This window comes from Aythya marila, assembly GCF_965140915.1.
Source record: "Aythya marila genome assembly, chromosome: 1".
Classification (NCBI taxonomy): Eukaryota; Metazoa; Chordata; class Aves; order Anseriformes; family Anatidae; genus Aythya; species Aythya marila.
Window position 1 is genome coordinate 81,183,154 of NC_139042.1, and position 27,018 is coordinate 81,210,171.

The 27,018-nt window shown below is 44.6% G+C and overlaps 1 protein-coding gene across 2 annotated transcripts in view; it reads right to left on the bottom strand.

Moving 5' to 3' along the window:
* MAP3K15 (mitogen-activated protein kinase kinase kinase 15) overlaps nucleotides 1-15,625 on the bottom strand; it is an 81,091-nt gene extending 65,466 nt beyond the window's left edge. The window contains exon 1 of one of the 2 annotated variants that reach the window (XM_082771878.1): nucleotides 15,168-15,625. In XM_082771878.1, the coding sequence (XP_082628004.1) occupies nucleotides 15,168-15,489 (322 nt within the window). In that variant the 5' untranslated portion in view covers nucleotides 15,490-15,625. Of the gene's footprint in view, nucleotides 1-4,604; nucleotides 4,624-15,167 lie in introns of those variants that run through there. The other variant, XM_082771879.1, reaches the window with a different exon arrangement.
* Nucleotides 15,626-27,018: the final 11,393 nt, after the last annotated feature.

A 27,018-nucleotide genomic window follows, 5' to 3' on the forward strand; every position in this document is an offset into this window, starting at 1 on the left:
CTCAGAACGCACTTTTAGTGTTTCTGCACAAGTGTGAAGTAGAAAATATTGCATTATTGGAAGAAGAACACCAGAAAATCATCTGTCACTCAGAAGAGGTCAGACTGTGGATATCTTCCTTTCAGTTAACTGTTTAGGTAAAGAAGGAAACAAAGAACTAATCCTCAGAGAACTTTTCTTGCAATACTGAATTGCAGAAGTTAGGAAATGTGTAATTCACTGCAGAGCATGCCCAAGCGTCGAAATTGCTTAATGTTCTCCATGATGAAGCTTTGTTTTCGGTCTCTTAACTTTGCTAGTCTTTGCTTGAGGTTGTGTGGGTTTGTTGTTCGTTGTGGGGTTGTTTTTGTTTGTTTGTTTCAGTTATGAAAGATTTAATTAAAACCAACACGGCCATTTCTGAGACTGTGTTGGGGAGTTTATTCTTTTGGTCAATGTTCAACATCCTCTTGTGCCAAATTAAGAAGCCAGAATATTTCCGTGCACCAAAATCTGTCAGAAGAGCCAGGCTGTCTAGAATTAGTCTTGCTAGCCTCAAGAAATGTTGCTCATTACGAAGCTAAGACTCATCAGTGATTTGGGCAGTCACAAAGGAGGTGTTTGGCCTCAGATGAGCCAGTCTGCATTCCCCTCATCGTCAGTGTAGAGAGGGGAAGAGCACTTTCAGAGCATCACTCACCTGATCATTCAGAAATCTTCAGGACAAGAAGAACCGCAGCCCAGAAGTGCCTGTTTCTCTCCTTTAGCTACGGTGGGAGTCAAAGATGACTGCAGAAACTCCCACTGAACATGTTTGGGGTAGTGAAGCCACTCCACAGATCCTAGCAGTTCTTCTCTGAAGAGTCAGATTGAACCATTAAAGCATTTCAGTCCCTACTTATGTCACCTCAGCATGTGGTTCCCCACAGATGTTCCCGCCAGCTGACCAACAAATTGGTGGCCACTGGAGAACTAAGGCTCTTCCTCACCAGCACCATACCTCCAGGCACTCTGCCCTCAGGGAACAAAAAGGAAGGGTTGGCACAATTCAGACCCACAGTTAGGATTTCCAAAGGAGACTCTGAACACCTGACTCTTAAGTTTTCTGTAAATCAGGTGCTCCTGGCCTATGGATGAAGTTTTTACTCATTAAATTCCCAATACAATTACCTTTCAAGCCAAATGCAAGTGTTGCATTTGCCTGTAAGCTGATGACATTCATACTATGGCTAGAAACAGACTTTACTTTTTATTTCATACCACAGCTTGTGATACCCTGAAAACAACACAGCCTCAAGTCTGAGGGAGCCAACTCAGTGGTGAGAGAGATCACAGTAAAACATAATAATAATAATAAATAAAAAGGCTGCACACACTGTCACTGGAAACCTACCCAGTACGCACCTCTTTGCACACTCACCCTTCCTTGAGGAAGGGCTGTAGAAGTTTGCCCACTCCAGGCCCACATGCAAAGTCACAGAGCTTTAGTCAGCAACCACAATTAAAATCAGATGGGTCCCGCCAAGGTCTGCATGCCACATGGTTTCCGAAAGTTGTGACATGCGCAAGAGGTCACTATTTATACCATTTCCTTGTGAAATTACAGCCTTCAGGCTCCTGGGTTAAAAACTGAGAGGGAGATCTGATCACTTGGCTCTTAGTCATCTGGGAGGTTTCATGGCTCAGGAAGATGAATGCTCGTGCCTGCCTGTAACTCCTACCTCTTTCCCATGACCCATGCTCTCTGTTTCCCTCCCTTTCCACCCCATCCTCCCCATGGAGTTTGGACACTTCTGATCTTATCCCTCACCCTATATTTAATTTGATAACTTCTGCTTAACTTAGTGCAGGCACAGCAGCAGATAGAGGTCTGTCACTGCACCTGATCAGTCCCTCCTGGGAGTGGTATCAGCTACCAGCCTCCTACGAGCCTCCTGGAGAAGTGCTTTAAGAAACCGTTAGACTTTACAAGAACTGAAAGAAATAAAAGTTTAAAAACTTACTTTCATGAAGATCCTTTTTTGTGTATAATATAAAAACAAACAAACAAACAAACAAACAAAAAAAAAAAACCTTGCATCTGCAGCTAAACAATCAGATACTGTAAGTAGTTGTGATTCTGTAGTAGAATAGAGTCTGGGCTGAGACGAACACCTCTTGAAGAACAGTCATCCACACTGTTGTACAATCATACTTATGGAGTGCCAAAACAAAGTACTTTAATTTACAGTGACTGTTTTTTCAACCACGGAACCATGCATCCAACTGAAGTTAAAAAAAAAAAAAAAGGCAATTATAAAAAAGGTAAATTAAAATAATTCACTATTGCAGGTTGATATCCCCCATTCCTAATATTTTACCTAGGCCTACCATCTACCACCTAATTGTTCCTAGGCATAAGTTACAACTCAGAAAGTGTGATTTAGCAGCTAACTTCCACCTGCCAAGCAGCTAAGTATCTACAAAGCAATCAGTATGCCTGAATCCCTCCTCAAAACAGACAGCTATTTACACTTCCCACGTGCTCATTCAACCCTGACACCCAAATGTATCCAAATGAACACTGATGAAGCAGCACTCAAACATTGTCATGGCATATTTAAATAACCTGCATTTGTTTCCCTTTTTGTTATTCAGACGTTAGGCAACCAAAGTTTCCAGAAGTCACTCATTTCTCACTTTTCCCCCAAGTTATTATCAGTGATTGAAAAAGGGCTCTAAACCTACACACCCAGGATGCTACAAAAAACACTCACCCATCACAGACTGCCTGAGAATGAGATACCTGCTCAGTAATTCTCCCTGCTTTTATGCTCCTACTATATTAAAAGCTTTGACATAGATGCTAGGCAGCCATAAAGAGTAGGCAGCTCACACCAGCCATACTTTTAACTACGCCAGCTCACTGAGGATAACATCCTCTCCTAAACTTCACTGCAAGTTAAAGAGCCTGGATATTCTGCACAACCTGTCATTTCATTGCCCTAGTTAACAGAGGGAAACGGTGGAGTAAATTAAAAACAGGCTCTTCACACTTGCCTGCTGCACTCGCTGTGTGCCAAGCGTCACATGAGGATATTCCCACTGCAATGTTTACTAGAGCTGAGCTCGCCAGCAGAGAGAGCGTACGGAAAAAACACCCAACCCTGAACCTCACTTGAACCTTGCCTGCAGTTCGGCGGTGGAGGGGATAAGAAAGGTGAAATTTATTTAACTTCTCTTGCACCTCTGCACTTCCTACGCTGGGTCGCAATAGGCACTAAAAGGGATTAAAGTATCATTAAAAAAAAAAAAAAAAAGAATATGAACTTCAATGAGAAAGGCTGTCCCTTCCTCCCTTCCTCCCCAACTCAGGCAAATCGATTTCTAGGCCAAGGAGGTTTTGATAAGCTCCAAACTTTTCAACATCCAAACTAAACCACTTAAGAGTCACCCATCATTGAATGTTGGATACCTTGGCTGGGGAGCTGAAAAAACCTGCCAAATCTGCACATCTCCAGCAGGTCACCCGCTGGTCAACAATATACATCAAAAACATTGGAAAAAATACAATTATGCTGAGCTTTAACTTCTGCCCAAAGTAATCAAAATACAAAGCATGACAATGGAAAGAAGGAAAAAGAATTTGGTACACTAAAGTTCACGGGTCTGGGTAAAGCTATTGAAAAATCTTTTTTTTCCTTTTTTTTTTTTTTTTTTTTTTTTTAAAGAATTAAAGCTTTAGCACATATAGATAAGTGAGACTTCCCTACTCTTGATCCTTTTTTCTTTTCAAATAATCTTTAAAAAACAAACATCAAGAAACAGCTCCATCACTACCAATGTGTGAGGTATCCAGCCTCATAACTAGATGGCAGATTTCCTCTTATTGGGATAGACTCTCAACCTTTCATTTAGGGCCCATGTAAAGTACAATAAATTACGCACAAATAAATTGTTAATTAAAAGCAGGCAGCATTATTAAAGTGGCAAGGCAAATAAAGTTTAGAGAAAACCACAGATTCTTGGTTGGCCAAGAGACTTCCACTCACGTACAGATGCAGAGCTCTTGACTCAGTACTCTGCATGCTGGGCAGATGTGGACTCAATCCATTTTTAACTTGCCTGTAAACACTACAGGCATTACGAGCCAGCCTAAAGGCTGTGGGTGATACTACAAAAATCCTGATGTACCACTGAATATTGTCACTTCAAAAACATGCAACATCCATTAAAAAGTGAGCAAACTATTTCCAGGCACTGGGTAGTGATCCATACAATCCGGAATTTCAGCAGAAGATCTCATTTCCAAAGCAAGTTGCAAACATTATCTACTTTACCTATCCCTATGAATACAGTACATATCATTACTTCCAGCTTCCAGATGAGGAACATTAAGCACAAACCCAGCTTGTTCACTATCACAGCACATCCATTTTACATTTCCCTATTTTAGCTTAGAATATAAGTAAAAGTAAGTACAAATTATAACCCAAAGCTAAACACCATGGGATCGCTATAGAATTAGAGGAATATTAGTGCTTCCAAGTTGTGATTCAGCAGACAAACTGAATCACATGAAACTGATTTAACAGCAAGTCCCCAAACGTGGTCTCTGTCATTTATTAGAGTGTAGAATGGCTCACCTCAAAATATATGTACGTATAAAGTTGTCAGGAGATGCAGTCCACCATGGATGCTGACAGGATCTCAGCTTAAAAGAGGGAAAAAAATACACCAACAAATATTTAATAAATCCCAAGACACATTGACTTTTTCACTGAAAACTCAATTCTACAAGTATTGTTAACTGCCTCTTGAGGGTAATTATAGTTGCAGTGTTCTATGTATTACACAGCTGAATCCACATTGCTGTTCCAATCAACAGGATATGGTTCCAAACAGACTTCAGGAAATCTCTGGCACAACTTGCTGAAGCATACTTTTCTTCATATTCTGGGGAAAGAATGTAGTTTCTAAAGATTTGGGGTTGGTAAGCAAAGAAGAAGAAAAACAGAATAAAAAATAATAATAATTAAAAAGCTGCACCCCAGCTTCACGCATCTTCATCCTAGAACTGCTTCTCTGCTTTGTTCCAGTGATCACAGTGTAGTGTAGTACAGATAGATGACTGATCAGAACTAAGCAGTACAAAAAAAAAAAACAGAAAAACTAATGCTTGTTGTATTAGTCACTCTGAAAATCAGTTTACAACTTTCACAGCACAGTTCCTATTTGATCTTTCAGACCATCAGGACCATCTTTGTACTGTGTTCTGGTCTGTAGTTGGACGATGAGATACCCAGGCTATCAAAGGATGTCAAATCACAGAATCATTACGGTTGGGAAAGACCTCCGAGATCATCTGGTCCAACCATACTGTGACCACCAATATCACCCACTAAGCTACGTCCCTGAAATGCTGCTGAGAGTGGGCATTTGCTGTTTTCTCCTTTGGAATCAGAGTTAAGCTGAGGTTTACTAGTTGGAATTAAGTACTAACTGTGCAAGATGAGATTAAACCAGCATATTTCTCAAAAAATACTTGCAAAGTGTTCAGGAAAGTATGATAACATGGCCAGTTTCATGCATAGCAACATATACTCCAGGAGGAGGATGAGATTTATACCACACATTGCAGCACTTGTGACTCTTCAAAGCTTTATCAACTTTGATGAGGCACTTGTCAAAGTCAGGGTTGAGCAACTACCATAGTCAGATCAGAGGCCCCGTGGATTTAATAAACAGCCAGGATAGAACGGCACCTGCCAGCTATTTCAAGGACTATAAGGTGGAAAATCCAAATTTGGTCATATTGAAGGAAAAGGATCAAGTGTACATAGCAATCAGTACCTTGTGAATCTGTCATGGTGGGAAGTATGCCACAAAGTTTTGACTGAACAAACTAAATTCTGGATAACCATCTTTAAAATGGTCTAAAATAGCAAAAGTTAATGAAAGTAACTTGGTATTCTTCTCCAAAGTTGTACTGTATCTTCACAGCGGTGATCATAATCACAAAACAAGGAATCCAAATAGGCATTAAAGGGAAAAATGAAAATAGAGACAATCAAGCATTCCTACATGTATGTGCAGTCTTCACTGCAAGCCACATAGTCAAATCAGTTTGTTTTTTAAAAAACGGTATCAAGACTTACCTAGTTTTGAACTGTAGTTATTAAAATAAGCAAAAAGTTTAAGCAACTCCAAAATCTAATTACAATGGAAACAAAAAATCCAACTTGACCATTTTCAAACTCTTTTCACACTGGGTTGGGTACTTCCTCCACAACCAGACTCCATAATTTGCCAGTTAGCTTAAGGACCACGCACAGCATTAGCAGGCAGAGGCACGTCTGCCTTTGAGCTGGGTGATCACATCCTTTTCTCACGCTGACAGTATAAAGACTGGAGAACATCCAGGACACAGAAAATACCTGAAACAGCCCAGCTTTCTACAAAAGGCAGAGACGATGGTGACAAAAGCAGAGAGTTGTTCTATTTCACAGCAGGGCTTCTGTGTGTGCAGCGCTAAGTAAAGAAGCCTAGTACAAAGCAGCAACTCCACTGCAAACATTTCTTTGCAGGAGCTTTTCTCCTGCGAACTTTTATTTCCAGCTAAGATTAAAGCAGCAGAGATGACTGGTCTGTTGCTGTTTGAAAACAGTGCACACAGAATAAAGCACTGTAACTGTTTCCATTCACAAATTCCTAGTCCTGTTTCAGCTTGTCACTCTCAGAACAAAGGCAAGACAAACAAGAAACCTATCCCCCCAGCACACACATGTATTAGAATTTAAAGGGGAAAAAAGGAAAAAAAAAAAAAAGTTTTACAACTCTGTTTTCAGTGCTCTTGGAGGCAAAAGAGTTTCCACAACTCATACATAGCACTAGTAGGAGGTTGAAGAGTTTTAGGGAAAGCTCATAAGCTCATTATCATATTGATTTACTGCTCATTTATTTATTTTTGTATTTATTTATTTTAAACAGAACTAATGCATTTGATTTTACTCCTGAAGAGCTTCAGACAGTAAGTGAACAGCATCTCTCAAGTTGTCAAGAGGCCAAAGACCACCCATCATTGAGCTATGGCTCTGTGCATGCAGGCAAGTTCTCCTAAATGGAAGAAGAGAGAGACACAAGCAGCAGAGAGTTTAGGCATTTCCTCTTTCAACTTAATGCAAAAATGAAACAAGAAAGATAATACCCAGGGAAACAGGTTTAAAAAGCACTACAAAATTATTCTATTTACAGTTACCCTTTTGTTTCCTTCTTTAAACAGATATTTAAGAATGTTTCACGAGAATGTAAGCCTAACAGCAGCATATACTATACTAGACACAACCGTGTGCCCAGATGTTCAGCTATGGCAAACCAAATGATTTCTCTTAATGCTGGATTCAGCTACAGCACCCCATCTGAGCAGAAGGCTGGGGATGTACTCTTTTAGCAGCACCACTACTGTTTTGGATTTGTGCCTGGCAGCACAGACGGCTTCATTCAATGGAAGGTCATGCTTACCAAGGCTGGGGCCATGCCCTTTGGCCATACAAATGTATTATGAAGGATAAAAAAAGCAAGCACATTTTATCATGGCAGACTGATCCAATGCTTTTAAGTGTCAGAATTCACGTTGCAGCTTTGGGCCCCCATCCTCACAGACCACAGAGGTGCATCTTTTGCTCCTGAACTGCCTCTATAGCCGCCCCAAGCTCCCAAGAAAAGGTAAAGGTAGCTGCAGCTCCCAAAAGAAAGGCAAGAGGCTAGGTGGAATTGTACTGTGGGACACGTGTGGCCCACCAGCAGCTGCCAGCTGAACCACGCTGACCTCAGCAGGGGCTGCAGCTCTGCTGTTTACAGCAAGCCCGTGCCTGGGAGCAGGATAAAACAACAGCTGCCCTCCCTCTTGGCTCAGTCTCAAGCACCCATGCTGCCATTCAAAGGCAGCTTGAGGTTAAAGCATCTCCCATCCACACCGAAAAAAACAGAGCCTACCTACCATGTTCACAGATTCCACCTGCAAGCAGTAAACCACCCCGAGGTCCTCCTAAAGGAAGACCCCTGCCTGTCTCCACGGCCTCATTCCAGCCACGTAACATCATTGCAGCGTGAAAGGAGGCAGCAGCTACGCCAAACAAGCCCTGCAGGGGCTGCTCCTCCGCATGTGCCAAAGCAGCAGCATGCCCCTGGGGTCAACTGGACGCAGGCTGCAGCCAGCACAGACAGCCACCCAGCCTGAATTTGCGGCCATCGCTGAGATAGAGTGCAGAGGAAGCCAAAAAGTCTGGAGTTCTCATCCCAGTTCTGCACCAACTCCTTACACGCCAGAAAAGCTTTACCTCAATCCTTCTACATCTGCAAAACAGGAACATTAGTTACTTTTTAACTACGGAACACATCAATATTTGTTTAATATCCACGTGTAATTTGATGATAAAACAAAAGTGAGGTATAATTACACTAAAAAAAGCAAAACGTGACAGCAGAACGCCACACGAGCTAACTGCATTTCTCTCACCATTTGCCTATTTCATGGAAGAACGAAAATTAAAGCAACATAATTAACCCACATAAAGAAACATTGCCTTTTAAAAAAACATTTAATTTTGTGAGCTCAGGTCTTGCAGAAGCAGTTTGCAAATCTTAAACCTATAAAGAATATGGTACACACAGCACAGCAGGCCTGAACAAGCATGCAACGAGTGCAAAGGAGCCAAGGGATCAGGCTTGCACATCAGCAGCCTCAGGTGTACAGCCTGGTTGACTCAAGCCAGTCAGCCTCACTTCTCACTGCTGCTTTTCAGGAGCTCTCTGATATTGCTCAGACAACTGCTTGCTTACAAGGTTTCATTTTCCCCAAAACATTTAAGCAATATTTAAAAACAAAACAAAAGTGTCATCTCTGGTGTTTTCAAGGGCAGTAAGTGTGACAATAATTTGTCTTCAGATCAAAGACAGCTGATGATATATCCAACCATTCATTACCCATTGTAATGGGTGCAAAAGCTTCTGCCTAATTAGATCTATTTAGAAAGAATCATAAAGTGAAAATATTACATGCAGAGTGAATTAGAACAAATACAAACACACAATTTGCATGACATTCAGGGAGATTCTTTCTCAGCTGACTCAATGCCTAGAAATAATCCGATGTGCTCCTGCCTACAAAACTCCATGACACAGGGTTCATAGCCAGACTCTGAATCCAGATAGCTCTCTCAGGTTTAAGGTCTAGGAACAGGAGGAGAGAAAGGCAAGCAGAGAAAATGGAAAGCTGTAGGCGATAGAGCACGCATACATGTATACTCTCACCTTGGAACAGGGAAAGGAGCCCAGATTGGTATGATTAACAGCTGGTTTTTAGAGATGTAAACAATTAAATTCAATGCTTCATTAAAAGGTAGCAAATCATACTGGGTTTTTATTGCCACTATTCCTTTCCACACAACCAACCACAACTAAAAAGAGAGGTTCTCCAAAAGGAGAAGTAACACAAGACTCTCTCCCCATGAGGGAGTCAGGGTATATTTCTTCTTTTCTTCTTTTTTGTTTTTAACATCTTCTTTATTCTCTGAATGCAGCTCCAATCCTGCATTTGGCCCAGGGCAATAAACCACAGGAACATTCATGGATTCTCTATAACCTATTTATGGTTACTTGTTTGCGTGTTTCTAAACTTGTTCCACCAACTTCAAGGAGTTCTTTCATAGAATAGTTGGACCAAAGTGAAGCCTGTCAGGGTACACATTGGAACAGCAACAAGGTTGATACAAAACCATTCTCCATGAATGTAACCGTGCACCACAGTGCCCAGGATGTCTCATAACACAGTAACACCTACACTTGATAGATTGTCTCGAGCTCACCATGGTCTTTTAAAACTCACCTCATGCACTTGAGTGTAAAAGGACTGCAATACTCGTACACGGCAGAGTTTTGTCACCAGAATATTTAGTTTGATGGCACAACGCAGGGCTTTGCTGGAGACGCACGGACTTGCTCTAGATGTGCAGTACCACGTGGAGATAAAAGATCAGGTGACAGTGTATGTATCTCCTCAGGTTTAAAGAAAATACACCTCCAGACATCGGGATGATTGCAGGGCAAAAGAAGTGGAAGAAAAACCACCAAGTATTCCTCAGTAAAACAGCAACCCCTGCCTGCTGAGGCAGCAGCAGATAGCTAACCTCTAACCCCTTCTCCGCTGTTCGCTGTTACACCCAAGGGCAAAGATAAATTGCAGCAGCAAGGTGTGCCAAAGCTTATTTAAGAAGTTATTGCCCTCAGCTGTCATCCTCACCTTCCTGTCAGAGATTACAGTTCCTGCAGCAGTCAGCAAGAAAAACGTGTGCCTCCAGCTCAACTCTGTTAGTTGCCATGCTGTATATTAGCTTAAACTAGTGATAAATGTTGTGTTTTTTTTTTTTTTTCTTTTTTTTTTTTTTTTCCCCTCAGGCAAACTTCTAGCTTTATTCCTCAGTACTCCAGTCTCTCCCTAGTTTTTCTTTCTTCCAGTTGACTGTCACATTGCTGGTTGCTGACTTCAGTGACTGCCGTCCTCTCAAGACATCATGGCCAAATGAGCCAAGGAATATTCCAAGCCTCAGAACAGACTGCTGTGCATCCTTCCTGAGGTAAAAGGATAATCAACTACAGAAACAGGATCTCACAGAACCAAAACGGGAACGTGCAAAACTTGTACAACTGTAGAGGGTGCCACTCCTTCACTTAGTGCTGTGGCCAAAGACCGTGAGCAATAAGCCTTGATAAAGTTTCAGGTAGACAAGTAAAAGCTACTGCTCTTTCCATCTGACATCACCCTTCCACAGGCACAGGGCAGACATTTAACTCTGGCACCACGTTTTCTTTCTTAGCACATCCAGAACTGAAAGACCCTTTGTGTATATAGTCAGACCATGAAGAGACTAAATCGATCTGTAACACCACTAGCAAGGCCACACTCACCCTTTCACCATGCCTCTTCAGCTGATTATGAACACGCTACAGTCATTTTAGTTTGATTTTCTGCAAGGGCTAATTCTGAAGAACTTCAAAAATCCGCAGTCAGTTCCTAGGCTTGCTGTTCTTGTGTAAGATTGCTTTTATTTTGTGAGAAAAAATAAATAAATAAAATTAAATTAAAAAAAAAACTACACACCAATGCCTGATATCTGTGGCTTTCTGCCTAAAAATAATGACACTTCCTTCCTAGAGATACATTCAATGTATGCCAGCATCCCGGTTGCTTTTCTTAGGTAGATACCATCGTTCATTTCTGTATAACATACATTACTTTGTTGCCAGCTTGTTTCTATAACACAGCCTGAGCAAAGAGAGCTCATCTTTTTGTTAACAAGCCCTAATTTCACCATTCGTTGCAAGTTTGCTCACAAGAGCTGCAGAACTTCCAAGTTCCCTTTTATTAAAGCACCTTCGAAAGTTCTGTGGTTCCTGAACATCAGAGTCACTCTGCATTACCTGCTGCTCTGAAATAGCTTACTTAAGGCATGAGCCACAAGTGACATTCCTACACATGGTAAGATTTCAAATGGTGGGAAGTCAGTAATGAGCACACTCAAGGGGAAAAGAAAGAGACGTCATCCTCTTATGACAGAAAATAGCTGTTTTTGCAGCACTCTTCTCAGTGGTTTTCCAAAAAATCGTCTACAAGGAAGTCTGCCTGCAGACAGGAAAAAGAGGTTCCTGCTGATCTTTCTCCTTGCACTCTGTCATTAAAGTTTGCTGGGTTTGTCTTCACAAAGGTACTGATTCCAAGAATCATTATATCATAGATTCACACTAAATAAAATGTGCGTGCCTGGGGGCAGGGGGAGAGTGTCTTACAGCTTCAAGTAAATGGCTATGACCTCAGGCAGAATGGGGAAAATGGGATCATGGATGGCACTCTCAACAGAGAGCCCGCTGACCTGATCCAGAACCAGGGGACCTCTTTAAACATTAGTGGATACATAGTGGTCAAGATTTCAACTAGCAAACCAAAAGACAACTACAGGCAAGCATCTTCTAGAGAAGCCCTACTCTCCTAAGACAGCAAGAGGAACTGCTTCTTAAAAGCACAACAATTTCCCTGGCTGTACATAGGAGAGGCTGGAGAGTAGCACCATGGAAAGGGGTCTGCGGATTCTGGTTGATGGCAAATTGAATATTAGTCAGCAGTGTGCCCTGACAGCCAAAAGGGCCATCCGTACCGTGAGGAGCATCAGGCACAGCATGGCTAGCTGGCCGAGGGAAGAGATTGTCCCGCTCTGCTCTGGTGCAGCCTCACCCCAAGTGCTGTGTGTACTTTGGGGCACCACAATATTAGGACATAAAACTATTGGCGAGCATCCAAAGGAGGGCTACAAAGATGGTGGGGGATCTAGAAGGAAAGATGTATGAGGAGCAGCTGAGGCCCCTTGGTTTGTTCAGCCCCGAGCAGAGCAGGCTGAGGGGAGGCCTCATGGCGGCCTGCAGCTCCCTCAGGAGGGGAGCGGAGGGGCAGGCGCTGAGCTCTGCTCTCTGGGGACAGCGACAGGACCCAAGGGGACAGCATGGAGCTGGGACAGGGGAGAGTCAGGCTGGGGGTTAGGGAAAGGGTCTGCACCCAGAGGGTGCTCGGACACTGGGACAGGCTGCCCAGGGCAATGGTCACGGCACCGAGCCTGACAGAGTTCAAGAACTATTTGGACACTGCTCTCAGACACACAGTCTGATTTTGGGGTGGTGCTGTGTGGAACCAGGAGTTGGACTGGAAGATCCTTGTATCCCCTTCCAACTCAGGGCATTCTGTGGTTCTATAACTTTAGAAGTTGCAACCAAGGATTTCTCTGAACATCTACTTTAGACATACCATAGGAACAGGGAAATCTCCAAAGGGGCAGAGGACAGTACAGCCCAACTGTTCAAAAAATATATAAACAAAAAAAAAAAAGGTAAAGGCATGAACCAGTGAGCTAAGATCTTCAGTTAAAAAGCAGACAGTAACTGCAGCAATGCAAGAGCAAAAAAGTTATTAAAAAAGGTGATGCTAGAAGTGGTACTTACTAAAACAGAAGAGCAAAAAATATTGTATTAAAATGATAGTTTATATTTGTGTTTTTTTTGCTTAAGGATGTTCACATTTTCAGGGTACATTGAAGTTGACGGCAGCTAATTTGGGATTCTTATCAAAGAACAAATGCTAAACTACCAGGAACATTCTGCGTGATTTTCCAAAAAGTATATACTGATGAAAACCTCTCTGCTTTTTGACAGCTTGCAGTCTGGTTGACAACAGTGACTTGTGCTAATAGACTTGAGTTTCTCTCACTACAGGTAACAACATTAAAGGATGCTTTGACCAAAATTTTTGCCAAAAAAGGGAATACATTACACAGATTACAAAGTTGTCCCCATGGCTGATCTCAAAAAGTTGGTACTGGAAAGATATGGATACAAAGGCTATTTCAAATGGTCTCCTTTGGACCAATTGCTGGTTGAGGACTATTCAATTAGTTTTTAATGGACATAAAAATTATATAAAACATTTGCTTACTAAGCCTGTACATAAGAGCATTGCAGTAGTATTCAGCAGTAAGGCAGTTTAGTATTGCAAACCATTATTAATCACTTATAAAATGATCTTGGTCCTACAAGATGACCTGAACACCATAGAGATTTGCAAAGTTAGGCCACGCTCCCAGACAAGACACCTATTTCATAATGCAACTTAGGAAAACTAATAGCTGTCTCATAATAAGATCTCAGTGCAAAGCAGAACAAATGTGTGCAAATACATTAATAGGACTATTAGTAGAAACAGAAACATTTTTGCATTGATGAGGCCACCAGGAAGTATAATGTTATGCTTACCTTCAGGAGAGTAAGCATACAGTAATCCTGGAGCAATGCAAAGAAATTGCTCCTTTATGGCTGTGTACTAAAACACACAAACAGTATATCTGTTATGCACAGAGAATACTTTTCAACTCTGCTAATAGAGATATAATAGAATCTCCTGATTGGGAAGTTGAAGTTAAAAAAAAAAATTAAAAGAAAACAACAACAACAATGTGAGGTTCCTCAATATTTGGGTGACTTATCAGGGGATGAAATAGACTCAATGTCATATGAGCATTTCAAGACTAAAGTCTTAAAAAGTCTACTTTAACGTAGCTCATGAGCAAATCAAAGTTTCTTCTTGTGTAAGATGGGCATAAGCCTGGACTTAATGGTACTTTTCTCTTTGGAGTCTGTGAATCCTCCAGTTTCCTGAGGTCCACTCACAAAGATAGGAGAAAAATCAGTCTGGAATTTCTCCACACATACTCACCTTGATTAGTTTTAAAATTACCTATTGACCTAGGGGCTTCCTCTGCTTACTCACAAAGCTCCTGACTCTCTCCTGCACTGTCCAACCTAACAGGTGGTTTTTTTTTTGAGTGGAGAAGGAAGAAGAGCTTTCTTCTGAACCAACAGAGCCCAATCACCAGCTCAAGCCTGGACAGGGTAAGCAACACTGACAAGCTGTCTTCTTCAGGGCACGCTTCTACACACCCTTAGAATCACAGAATCATTAAAGTTGGAAGAGACCTTCACGATCTGCTCCAACCATCCCCCTACCACCAATGTCACCCACTAAACCATGTCCCCAAGCACCAGGTCCAACCTTTCCTTGAACACCCCCAGGGACAGTGATGCCACCACTTCCCTGGGCAACTACATGACCCAATTTCACTGTCCAGGTCTGGAGCAGTGTACATGAACTATCTGAACAAGCCAGATCGGGGTCTTCTGACTGACCTTGTCTTCATGCTACATCCACCTCTAATGTGTCTCAGCTCTGAGATCTCAGCCAGACTTAGAGCTGGAAGAAGGTTCTCACCAAACTGCACCAGCAAGAAATTTGCTACTCCTTGAGGCTTGGCTGGCACTGGAGGCTTGCCAGTCTTACTGGGGCAATGCTCTGTGGTGCCTGAAGCAGCTGGTGCAAGGAAGAGACATTTTCTCACACCTCTTGCTCCTTGGCCAGGGTGCTCCTGGAAACCAGGCTCTTGCTGGACGTAAGCGTACAGAAAGGCAGTTTAGCACCAGAAAGTTGTATTAACCTCTTATAAAGTGACCTTGATCCTGCAAGATGACGACCAAAGAAGCCTGTTAAGGTAGCCAGACAAGACAGCAATAACACTAGGCTCCCCACACCCACCCCCCCCAGGCTCCGTCCCCCTCACCCGCGTCGTAGAAGGCGTCCAGCACCGCCGTCTCCCCGAAGTCCAGCTCCCCGAAGTTGACCGTGCCCAGCTGAGCCCCCTCAGCCTCGCAAGCCCTCAGCAGGCACTGCCGAGCCCCCGCCTCGGGGCTCCTCGCCCCGGCTCCCCCCTTGGGCGGCTCGTTCAGCACATACACAGCCCGCAGGCAGCGCGCCCGCGGGGCACCCTCCGCCGCCTCCACACCGCCCGCTGCCGCCTCGGGCGGGCAGGGAGCCGGCAGCTCCGGCTCCGTGCCGGGGTGTCCCGGCTCCGCCGCCGCGCTGCCGCCCGCGGGGCTCTCCATGGCCCCTCCGAGGGCTGAGGGGGGCCGGCGGCCGCCTGCAGGTGCTCAGGCGGGGCCGCGCCTCATGGCGAGCGGCTCCCCGCCCGCCCGGCCGCCCTCGGCTGAGGGACAAGCGGGCAGCGCCGGGACGAGGGGGGAGGCGACACCGTCGGGGCGGCCTCGCCTCGTTTATGGCTTCCCCTTCCCCGCCCCTGGCAGCACACACCGCCTCCCCGCCGGCAGGGGATTTAAGCCGTGTGGCCCCGCCGGGCTGCGCTCGTCCCACTGCCCTTCGCCGCCATTAGGAGCCCCCCCCCTGCCTTCAGCCGTTAGACGGAGGCGAAGAAGTTGCCGAGTACCTCAGCCTTCTCCATGTCTGTCGTTACCAATTACTCAGATATAGAAACTCACTCCTAAAATAAGAAATTAGCCGCCCATAATCGCTTACACACTACTGTTTTCACCCCTCAGTCTATTTTCACACATGTTAAAGGTGAATGGTGGCCCTCGGGGACTCCTCCTGTCACCCCAGCGCAGCAGCCCGAAGGGAGCTGGGTCCTCTCTTGTGCTCCTCCTCGAGGCTCTGTGCAGGAAGGCTGAAGGCTCTTGCACAAGGGCTGGGGATGGGAAAGAAGCACTCACACAGCCCTGAGAATTGGCAACACAGTTCTTTATTGCCAGGACATCCTGCAGGATGTCCGTGGTGTTCGGTGGCTCCAGGCTAATGCTGGGGATGGAGCCTGCATGACGAGCAGGGAGCTCGCCGGGCACTGCTGCAACGCTGCTGGTGCGCTCTGATGGCAGGGAGCAGAGGCAGGCCGGGGGCGTCGTGGGTCTGACCTGGCCGAGGTGGAACCAACCCCATTGGTTCCTCCACATCTTTTGGTGCATCCATCTCCATGGGCTCCACGGTGTTTGGCAGAAGGACAAGCCAGTCCTTGCGCGGGACTGCCCACATGGGATGCCTTCCATCTGGAATGTTCTCTGGCCAGGGTGCCGAACCAGGGGGTTGTCCAGACCCACACCGTGGTCCCATGCCACTCTCCAGTTGATTTTCATGCATGGATTCAATGCTGCCACCTGGGTTACGTCCACGGCTGGGTCCCACGCTGCATTCTGGATGATAGGCACACCTCTCCTCCATGCGGCTGGCTGGCTGGCACTCCTGCCTTCGCTCCACGCCACCACTGTACCATGGGGAAGACCCTGGCCCCCTCTCACTGTATGGCTGAGAGGCGGCCTGTTCCCTGCATTGTTGCAGTGCCACTGGTACCGCCTGTGAGTGTCTGTGGGCTGCGCGCCAGAGGTCCCTCAGGCACTGGTGTCCTTTGTGCCATGTGCGCTATCCCTCTGCCCTCGACACGTCTCCTTGTTGGGTGCACTCCTTCTCGGTGCTTCCTCAGACTGCATCGCTGTCCTCACACCGAGGGGGCCTGCCGCTCGCCTTGCTGCTTCGGCTCTCCTTCCTGCCACACAAGGTGGCCGTCAGAGGGCCTAGAAGCTCAGCGAGTGGTGGGCCAGCTGCAAGGGTCCTGTTTTTTAGGGCCTGCAGCAAAGACACAGCAGTGGTGGCCACTGTGATGTGTGTGGCCCATGTGTGGCCAAAGGCGGCTGTGTTGAGGGCGGCCTGGAAGATTCCCTCATGTGGAAGAAGGAGGAGGGTTGGGGGGCTGAGGGCCCCATTTCTGGGACTGGTTTCCCTGGGCCATTTGGCTTGCCAGAGAGAAAGCTGCTCCTCGGTCACAGGGAATGCCCTCCACCTCCCATCCTGTGCCCTGGGTTTATTATTAACACTGGTTTTTAGGTAATTAAAATTACTTTATGGAAAAGAACAGAAGCAAGGTGCATCTTCAGTCCTAATTCCCATGTGCACTTTGTGCTCTGAGTGAAGAATTTCTTCCTGACATCACATCTAATCAAAATATTCCCTCCATTTGTTCAAAGCCATTATTCCTCGTTTCATCACTATACTCCCTGACAGAGTCCCTCTCCAGCTTGCTTTTAGGCCACTGTTATGGGTTAGGTTAGGTGGCAAAACTGCAGGACCGTGCAAACTTCAGCCTTATCTATCTTGTTTCACATGCTCCACGTGACGTTTTTCAGCTCAGGCTGTAGCCTCTCATCAGTGTAACACAGAATCACAGAATCATTCAGGTTGGAAAAGACCTCCAGGATCATCTGGTCTAACCATCCCCCTACCGCCAATGTCACCCACTGAACCATGTCCCTAAGCACCACGTCCAACCTTTCCTTGAACAACCCCAGGGACAATGTCTACCAGGATCCCCAGTGCCTTTTCTGCAAACATCACTTCCAGCCATCTGGCTTCCAGCACCTACTAGTACATGAGATTTCTCCTCTCCAGGTGCAGGTCTCAGCACTTGCTTTTGTAAAACTGCACAATGTACCTGTCAGCTCATTTCTCCAGCCTGCCATACTGACATTATTTTATTTCCATCATGATCAAAATTTATTATTGCTGAAGAGTCACTGCAAAACACATGAATTGATTAACATGCTTTAAAGCTCTGTCTTAAGTACAGGAAGATGTCTTCTAACGTTTTACTGTTATTTTATAAGATACGTGAACATGAAGGCATGTATTGCCAGTCTTAAAGACTTATTTTGAAGAATTAGTTCAAGAAGTCTTCGAGAATTTGATCTCCGGAAGTACAAAATATTCTTGCCTCCAAAAATGGTAACAAGGATAGCACATTCCTTGCTAAATAAGGCTAGGGCCAACTTTGTGACTCAGGGTCACACAGGCTTTGTACATTCTGACAACCTGTGACATAATAGGAATGTATCTACAGAGTGAAAAAGTTCGTGCAGATGATCCATTGTTCACACAACTTGCATTTTGGAGGACGAGGTCAAGTCCCACAGGTCCCATGCCCACTAGTGGCTGGAGAAAAACTGATGTAATCTTAAAACGCATCTTTCATTCATCTGTAAGGACCAGAGCTTGTGGACTGCAGCTGCAACTGCTCTGTGATGTGAACCAAAGTGGAGTCTGCGAGGACAGCAGGGAGAATCACTTTTTAAAAGACCTCTCTTAATCCAACCTGAAACATTAATGGAAATGCAGCCACACAAGCCCACAGAGCAGACTTTTTCATTTCGCCTGTCCTCTATTCCATAAGCTCTGCTTTAATTACTTCCCTTCCCTCTAAGCAGAAATAATACACATCAAGGACAAACATACCTATTCACTTTAGACACCCACATACTAAGGTAGTGTTGAAAAGCAGTTTGTCTGCATCACTGGCTAGAATTCAACTATTCTTCTGATGGCTTAACTTTAGGTAGGCCTTGGACTGAATTCTCCCAAGGTGACTAAATGACTTCTTAGTTCACATAGGAAATCTATGGCATTATTTATGATTGAACACTGTGGTGCAGCCTACCCAATGCCTGACTGCTCTTTCTGAGAAGAAATGTCTCCTCATTTCCAAGCTGAACCTCCCCTAGCACAACTTGAGGCCATTCCCTCTAGTCCTGTCACTAATTACCTGTGGGAAGAGGCCGACCCCCAGCTCCTCACACCTTCCTTTCAGGTAGGTGTAGACTCTGCGACACGAGGATAACATAGCGCTGCACATAGGGGCTCATAAGGGTTTTAGGGAGAATGTGGAGAAACCATTTAAGAGGCAAACTTGTTTCTGATTTTGGAGAGTTTGGAGCAGGTAAACTGTTGACTTCAGTCCACAGGTTGGGGGTGCCCGTGTTGTTTTTTTTTTTTTTTAACAAACACACTAATACATGAAATTTTGGGGGAATTACATACTTTGACCCCTAGAGATCCCTCTCTTTGCTGGTAGTTTTCCTCTCTAGGCCTGAATAAGCCTTTTTATATGACAACTCTAATTCTATTAGCCTTGTTCCAGCAAGGAAACAATTAGGAGAAAAATATAAATCTACATTTAGAAGAAACTCAATGTGCACATGGAAGCCTTCAACTGACAAATAGCAGGAGCACACACACAAAGGATACTCCCCAGTACAAATCCTACTTTGTGTTTTTTTTTTTTTTCACTATAAGAAAGTCTGGCTGAAGAGCCGGTACTGAAATGAAAAATGTAATATTGTGAAAGTTAAGGGATTATTTACAAAGGAAAGCATTTATCTTACTCAAGAATGTTCTTAGGCTTTCAACAGCTAACATGCAAAAACAAATTGCAGCTTAATGGGTTCAGAACAAGGGAGGCATGGTGTGGTGCTTTCTCTCATCTTGAAAATTGTTGAAGTGTTAATTTAGAACAAATACGGGGGCTGGAATTGCTTAGCGGGATGCCCCTGAGACATAATAAATAAGCCTTTCCTGCCTTCTAGAGATTACCAAAACCTTGTATGTTGTAAAGGTAAGATGTGTCTTTAGGTTTCATTTCACAGTCTTAAACACTTGGTAGCATTTTAAATTGGTTGCTGAGAGGTCTGTCTCTTTGTCTTGGAACAGAGACAGTCTCCCTTCATGGATTTTAAAACAAGTATATTTCTCCTTTCTTGATTATATTCACTCTTCTTCCAAATAGGATCCTCACTATCCCTCTGGCATTTTTTCCTAACAAGCTGCCTCATTCTGAAAATCCATTTTCAGTGGTTTAAACTGGTGCCATTTGTTGAGTTCATTTAAAGCTAGAAGCAAGGGTTATTTTTAAAGGAAGAAGATTCATTTTGTATACTGCAACTGAGTCTGTCAGATGGGCCTGACATTTCCACCAAATAACAGTATCTTCAGGTCTTGCAAGTCATCTGAGAGAGAACAAATAGGAGACTCAGATTTTTTGGGGGGCTGTAACATTTCTGTGCAAGTAAGAATTTAAATATAGAGGAAAGAAGGTAACTCATGCTACACTTTTTCCTCTTTTGGAAACGTGGTCCAGCAAAGAGGTTGTGAAAAGAGCCTCTGCCTCCAGGGTTGCCTATTCAAAGTTGAGGGCCAGATGCAAACACTCAGCTTTCACACACCTTTCCATGACATTTTGTCTTTGCATAGAACCCATCCTAACAAAATCCAGCAAACCTCAAGTCAACACCTGCTCTGATAAAGTAATGTAATGACAATGCCATAATTTTCTCAAGCAGAGCTTTGTATCTATCAAATCCAGTGAGCAGGTATGCAAGTAACCATACAGATGCTGCTTTTATGTGGATAAGGAGGAAAAAAGTCAGTATGTTTTTACCGAACAGGAACATAAGATTTTATTTTTAAGTATGGATTCAGATAAGAGGGGTTTTCTTCTTTAAGGTCTTTAGAAGCTTTGCCAGGGTTTAAATAAAATGCTGCGGATTCTCTCTAAGAAGTCTAGCAAAGCGTGGTTTTGTTAGATTCAAAATACTGTGTCTGCACAATGACAGCTAAACCACTTGGATGAGCCTCAAGGGGAAACTTAATGAAAAGGCCTACAAATGCTACAAACTTTAAATACCAACTTGCAGGCACATCTGCTTTCCAAGGATGGCATGAAGTCAAACCCCCTCACAGCCACTGAATCAGTGTTGGAACCAGATCCGGAGATCTCGGGGATTTCTTTTGCTTTTCTTTCACTGGAGGGCATGAGACAGCACGTGTTCATTTGGCCTGCTGACAGAGAAAGAGGGCAAAGAAAACAAGCGCTGGTTCAGAAGCACGGCTTTCTCCTCAGATCTGCTCTTTCACATGGGGTAGCATATGGCACCCAGCATCTGCTCACCACTACCCCTTGCAAACAAAGGACAGCGACATCTTGTATGCAATACAAAGTTAGACAAAGGGTGGCCTTCTCTTCTTTCCTCTCCACCCATCTTAAAAAATATTAAATGTATACATACGCTTTGTGCACACAATACAGAGCAAGATGTAATCCATTTCAAAATTCACTTTGATTCCGTGCTCTTCATTTCCTATTGTTTTCAGCACATCAGGCACTCTAATAAGAAGTTATTGTTTAACTTAACTAACTTGATTTACTTCTAACTTAACTAGTGTTAGGGCAAGTCTTTGAGAGCTTGAATGATTAAGGAGTGCAGACTAGCAGTGGACACTTGCCATTTTGGAAATGGTGCAGGTCTTCTCAACAGCAGCCATGAAGCCAGATTTTTGCTTATAGACGACTGTGTGCATTTGAAATAAAATAAAAATCCAGTAAATACAATAGGAGAGGATAAAAAACAAAATAAAAAGATGCCTTTCCTGAATCTCCATCAGAGCAGAAAGCTCACGCTTTCTATATGGCTAATGGTTATTTACATTATTTCTCTCTGGCACATTATAAAGTCTGGTAAAAGCTTTGTTTTGGTTGAAGTACCAGGTCCCCAACCTTCCCCAGTCAGTTCAGAAAGCGAGGAGCAAATGGCCAGCTGAGAGCCAGAGGTTAACCGAGCTTCTCCAAACCACAGTCTGTGATCAGTTAGTCAGAGTGAAAGCCACTTATCAGCAGTTTTCAACAAGTTTCTCATAACTTCTTGTTTGTGCTTCAGATGGGAGAAAAACAAACCAGCCCCATGTCCACGGTTCCGGTAATAAATATTAACACAACATCAGCCCTAGTTTTCTTCACTCAGGCAGCCTTTTGACATAACAAATATTTTCTCTTTCGCAATCCTAAACCTAACAGGTTGCTCCTCGTGTTAGGTCTCTCTCCAACCCAGCAGACCCTAGGGGTGAGAAGTATACATGTACTTCTTATTCCCCAGGGAAATGTAACCACCTTCAAGAGGCCTGGATTAAAATGTTTGCACTCACAGATGATTGCGCTTTCTTATTTGGTCTGATTATTTTTCCTCTCTTCAGCTTGATCAAATTATTCCTGACTTTGTCATGTATCGTGGTGCCTCAGTGTTTTCTTCACAGTTGTTCTTATGGACAGGTTTAAGACGAGATTCTCACTTTTAGCTTCTCTCCAGTTATTTCTCACTGAAGGAATATCCTCAACAAAAGCCACCAGAGCACTCGCTTTTATTCCAGCTAAACAGCCCTGTTCTGTCTACTAATTAACAAAAGCCCAGCAAAATTGTGACTGTGGCAGGGAATGTGTTTATGCACACAATGAAGACATCTGCAATATGTGGCTCATTTTTATTCACTTTTAAGCTATTTTTACATTTCTCTGGATGCCATATACATGAGGACAAATAAGACTTGCAAGCTTAGCCAAAGGAAAGCTCTCAGTGCTACCTGAAAACATTTTAAAGATCCATAATCACAATAGGTGATTACCAGGTGGGACTGCAAAATGTAAAGGAATAAAGGAATACTGAAGAGGCAAGAATTGCTCTGAAGTGACAAAAAAAATAAAAATACATCATTTGTTATGTTGATACTCACTTTTGCAATAGGTACTAATGAAAACTTATGTTTAGGCGGATGAGTAAATTTAGTACAGATGCAATAAAAATCTTTAAATTGCATCCACATTTGCAACATTTATTAGATGATATATGAAGAAGGAGTCTAGCAATGTTTAAAACGGGGTATTTTTTAGTCAATAAGTAACTCATCTTCATGAACTTGCAGTGTGAAAAGTCTTGGGAGCAGCAGGCAATAGCAGCTGGGAGCACAGCTAAGGCACCTACTGAGAGAGAAAGCAACCTTAGTATTTCTCAAAAGCTCTGGCCACTATTTTCTCTGCTTACACGATGACTTTGCTTGTAAGTGTGAGCTTATTAGCATTGGGTCTGGTTTTAGTACTGGGGCTTGGCTGTGTGCAGTTCTCCGTGCTTTTAATGATGAGACCTGAACGTGCACATGACTTACTGGGTACCGGTCTACAACTGCTCCTGGTTACACAGCAAAACAATTTGTGATGCCAAACACTTTGTCCTCTCTGCTTTGTCAACTTGCATTACACTTATTCTTTGCCAGAAGAGTGTCACATGCTCGAGGCTGTTAGAGGCACTGCTAAGCAGCACGTCAATCCTGTACAGTTAGAAAACTTCATGGCCAGACCCACTGCCACTCAAATGCACTCCTTTTTCAGACCTCTATCTGCCAGCGTGATAGGAATCGTCCCGGGAAAGTTTTACTGTGCTGTAAGAGTGAGACCTTCAGCCTATCACTGTGTCGAAGCACATTTCTATCAAAGCAGCAGAGAGTTTCTTCCTGCACTCTGCAGTGGAAAGGGTCACAACACCAAGTTAAATAATAACTCGCTTCCTGTTCAGATTCAAGACACCCAAGAAGCACAGAACATTCCTGACCTTTTCACAGGGACAGATCCACGTTTTGCTAAAGCTTTGGTAATAGAATGATCTACCTCTTTTCTCATTTGGGAAATGCAAAATAATGGCTGATATTTTGAAGAAATGAGTGTTTAGCTTGTTTCAGCAGTAAGATTTCCAGAAGCAGGGGTACAAGGTAATATTTTTTGTCACCCAACTGCATTGTCTTCTCTCAAAGTTTAAGTCCATTTGGAAAACCAAATGATTTCAGTATTGCTCTATAGTGTTCCTAGTTATTCACACAGCAACAAAGCAAAATATAAGGTTTTCACCCTGGCATGAACATGCGTGTAGGACAAACTTCAAATACCCTTTCTTAGCCCCTCCACATGAGACAGGCCACAGGTTTCCATACAGCACGCACACACCACTGCAGCACAAAACCAACTTGTGGAGCATCCCATTCATTTTCTGCTCAACAGAGGCACAGCAACAGCCAGTCCTGCCTGCAAGGAGACACCAGCCAGAGCCTGCAGAAGGCTCTGCTCTTACCAGAGCTGCTGCACCAGCACAGCACCTTCAGGTGGGCTCAGGTGGTAGGACTCAGCCTCCAGTGGGCAGCTCCCCTCCTGTGCATCTCAGGAGTGCTGGGACACGTGTTTCTGAACAAGGAAGGCATCAGATTCAAGCCAACAGGAGGTTTTTTAGGCTGAGATTGCTGCCCTTTATATTTAGGTGGAAATAGGCTGAGGAAGCATGGGGCCTGAGTGAGCAGAGCGATAATGTCAGTGGGAGAATATGGGCTTGCCCCAGACTTGCACCCAGCTGGAAAAGCTCTGCTCCAGCTGGGGCATTGGTGACAGGTACCTGCTGCGCTGGTGACGTTTGGGAGCCGTGGGTCAGCACTTAGTCTAAATCGACACTGTTGACTTTAAAGTATCCAGATTAATATTGAAGCTTAATATTGAAGTCCAATATCAAGCTCTTAGCCACTGCGGTAGTGTGACATCCTCTTGCCGGAGCTCCCCGACCACAGGTTACTGAGCTGCTTTTCTGAGGTAAACAGGTGCTTCGTGTCAGAGCATGAGAAATTTTCCATTCCCCTGAGCTCAGCGACATGCACCAAGCCCGGCTGCATAATCACAGCACAAACATCCTGAACCCCCGGTGAGAGATTTGCCATCCATTAATGAACTGGCTGTCTCCAGCCAACGCTGTTTTTGCTGGGGTCTCAAAATGTATGTCATGTTTCCTGTGCCTTGTTCTTTTATTTGCTAAATGGCCGCATCTGTGCTTCCAGCAGGGCTCGGTAAATTTGGCTCTTTCAATCCCGAGTAGCCATATTAGCCAGCGGCAGCACTTTCCATGCAGGTGCACGTACTTTGCTATTTATCCTTTCTCACCTGTTGCTCTGCTTTTGGGTGCTTTGTGGTGGGAGGAAGAGCATGGTAGAGACTGTGTGAACGGTGCTCTCTCCTGCACTTTGCTGCTGTCACTGTGCCCTTCACACAGAGAAGCATCCCCAGAAGGGGTAAACCCAAGCGATGGATCGTCCTGCAGCAGGGACGGCTGCCCAGCCTCATTTGTACTTCCTCTAAGAAGAGCCCAAGGAGTGCTGTGCCAAAATCCCAAGCTTTGTTCCCATGCTGTGTGATCTGAGGAGACGAAGAGCAGTCTGATGGGTCCTTCCATGTGGGCACATTTGCCTTTCCCTCTCGGGGATGAAGCAGGCAGAGACCGGCTTGTACTGAGGCAAATGGAAATGCAGGGTCTGGGCGCACTGAATGAGGGGGCATTACCAGGGAAAGTTTTGAAGGCGGACACTTCTTTAATGTTCTGATATTCAAAAATGGTTGTGAAATTTGGTCGCTGTTATCTCATTTGCTTTGTCGCTGCAGTAATTTTCAAGTTTTCTCCTCTGACATAGCCTAGTACAACGTCTAAGATCACATTGATAAAAGCCAATTATGTTTTCCTGTGACTATCAGCTACCTTCCCCAGCTGCTCTCCTACAAATAAAGGAAGATAAGAGAGCTCTGAACACACTTACCTTATCTGAGGGTCTGACAGAGAGGCAAAGTCCTGCCTCTCCAGGTTTTTACGTGTCGGAGCAGTTCTTCTCATGGCAAAGGATTTGGTTCTGGGGATTTGTCTGCAACTAGAGTTAACTTCCTAAAATCCACTGAGATAGTGCCTCAGTTTGTGAGGTAGCAGTTTCAACAAATGAATTTACATCTTAAAATTTGCATCCTACAGTAGTGACACATTTAGAATTAGGATTAAATTTCTAATGCTTTCTTTTACGTGCTCAACAGCACTAAGACATTTTGTTAGTTTAGCTATTTCCATGGCACCAAGCAAGTCCCTCAAGCATCTGTTCCTCTGGCTCCCAGCAGCTTATGCTAGCTACATGCTAAAGTTTGTGCCTGCGTAGGGCTGGAAATCCTTTTAACACAGCTAAAACCAACCAGCGGTGTGTTGTGTGGGTCCGATAACCTTCATTACCTGAGTCGGACTTTCTATCTTGCAGGCTGTGGAGGGGAAGGAGGCCAGGATCTGGGGCCTGCCCCCCATGGGCCTGTCCAGCCCCCAGCCACACACACACAGCGCCTGGGGAAAGTTAGCAGAGTGCCTTTTGTTTCCTCACCCGCTCTGCTGCAGGCTGGGAAGCGCTGGCATCCCGGCATACCATCAGGGCCGGCTACCTAAGGAAGCTGGCTGGTCTCCAAAACGGAGGGCAGAGAGAGGGAAGCAGCTGCAGGAAGCGGGATGAATGGGCCGGGGCATATGCAATTAGCTGCTAATTCCTAGGCCAGCTCAAAAAATCAGCTGAGGCCAAAGGTGCCAAGCGAAATCTAATTTCTGGCTCAAGGGTAATAACCATGGAGACAAGCACCCGGTGTGTGGTATAAGGGGTTCAGATCCACCCCTACTTGCTCTTTTTCATGTCAGGACCCCTCTGGGCTCAAGCCAGCGCTGGGAGGATGCTCCCTCTGCTTGCCGAAGGAGAGCTGAGCACCGCAGCCACCCCTGCATGGCCCAGAAGTGGCAGAACAATTGAAACCATCCTCCCCTCTGCCTCTTACACCCCTAACCGAGTCTAACGTGGCGAGAGCTGTCAGCACAGCAATGACTGCAACGTGACACAGCCGAGGATTTTGCAGGAATACGAGACATTTTCACACCAGGCAAGCCCCGCCGCAGGCAAATGTATTTTTGTGCCAGGCCTGGGGCCGAGGGTGAGCAGGGGGGAGAAAGGGGCCTGCACCTGCCTGGGGCCAGCACCACAGGACGGTGAGGGCACGTGAAAATGTCAGTCCTGGTTGTCCCAGGCTGTACCAGACATAAAGAGGCTCAGGAATTGTACCGGGCAGCTGGCTATCATATGCATAAAACCAAGAGCACGTTGCC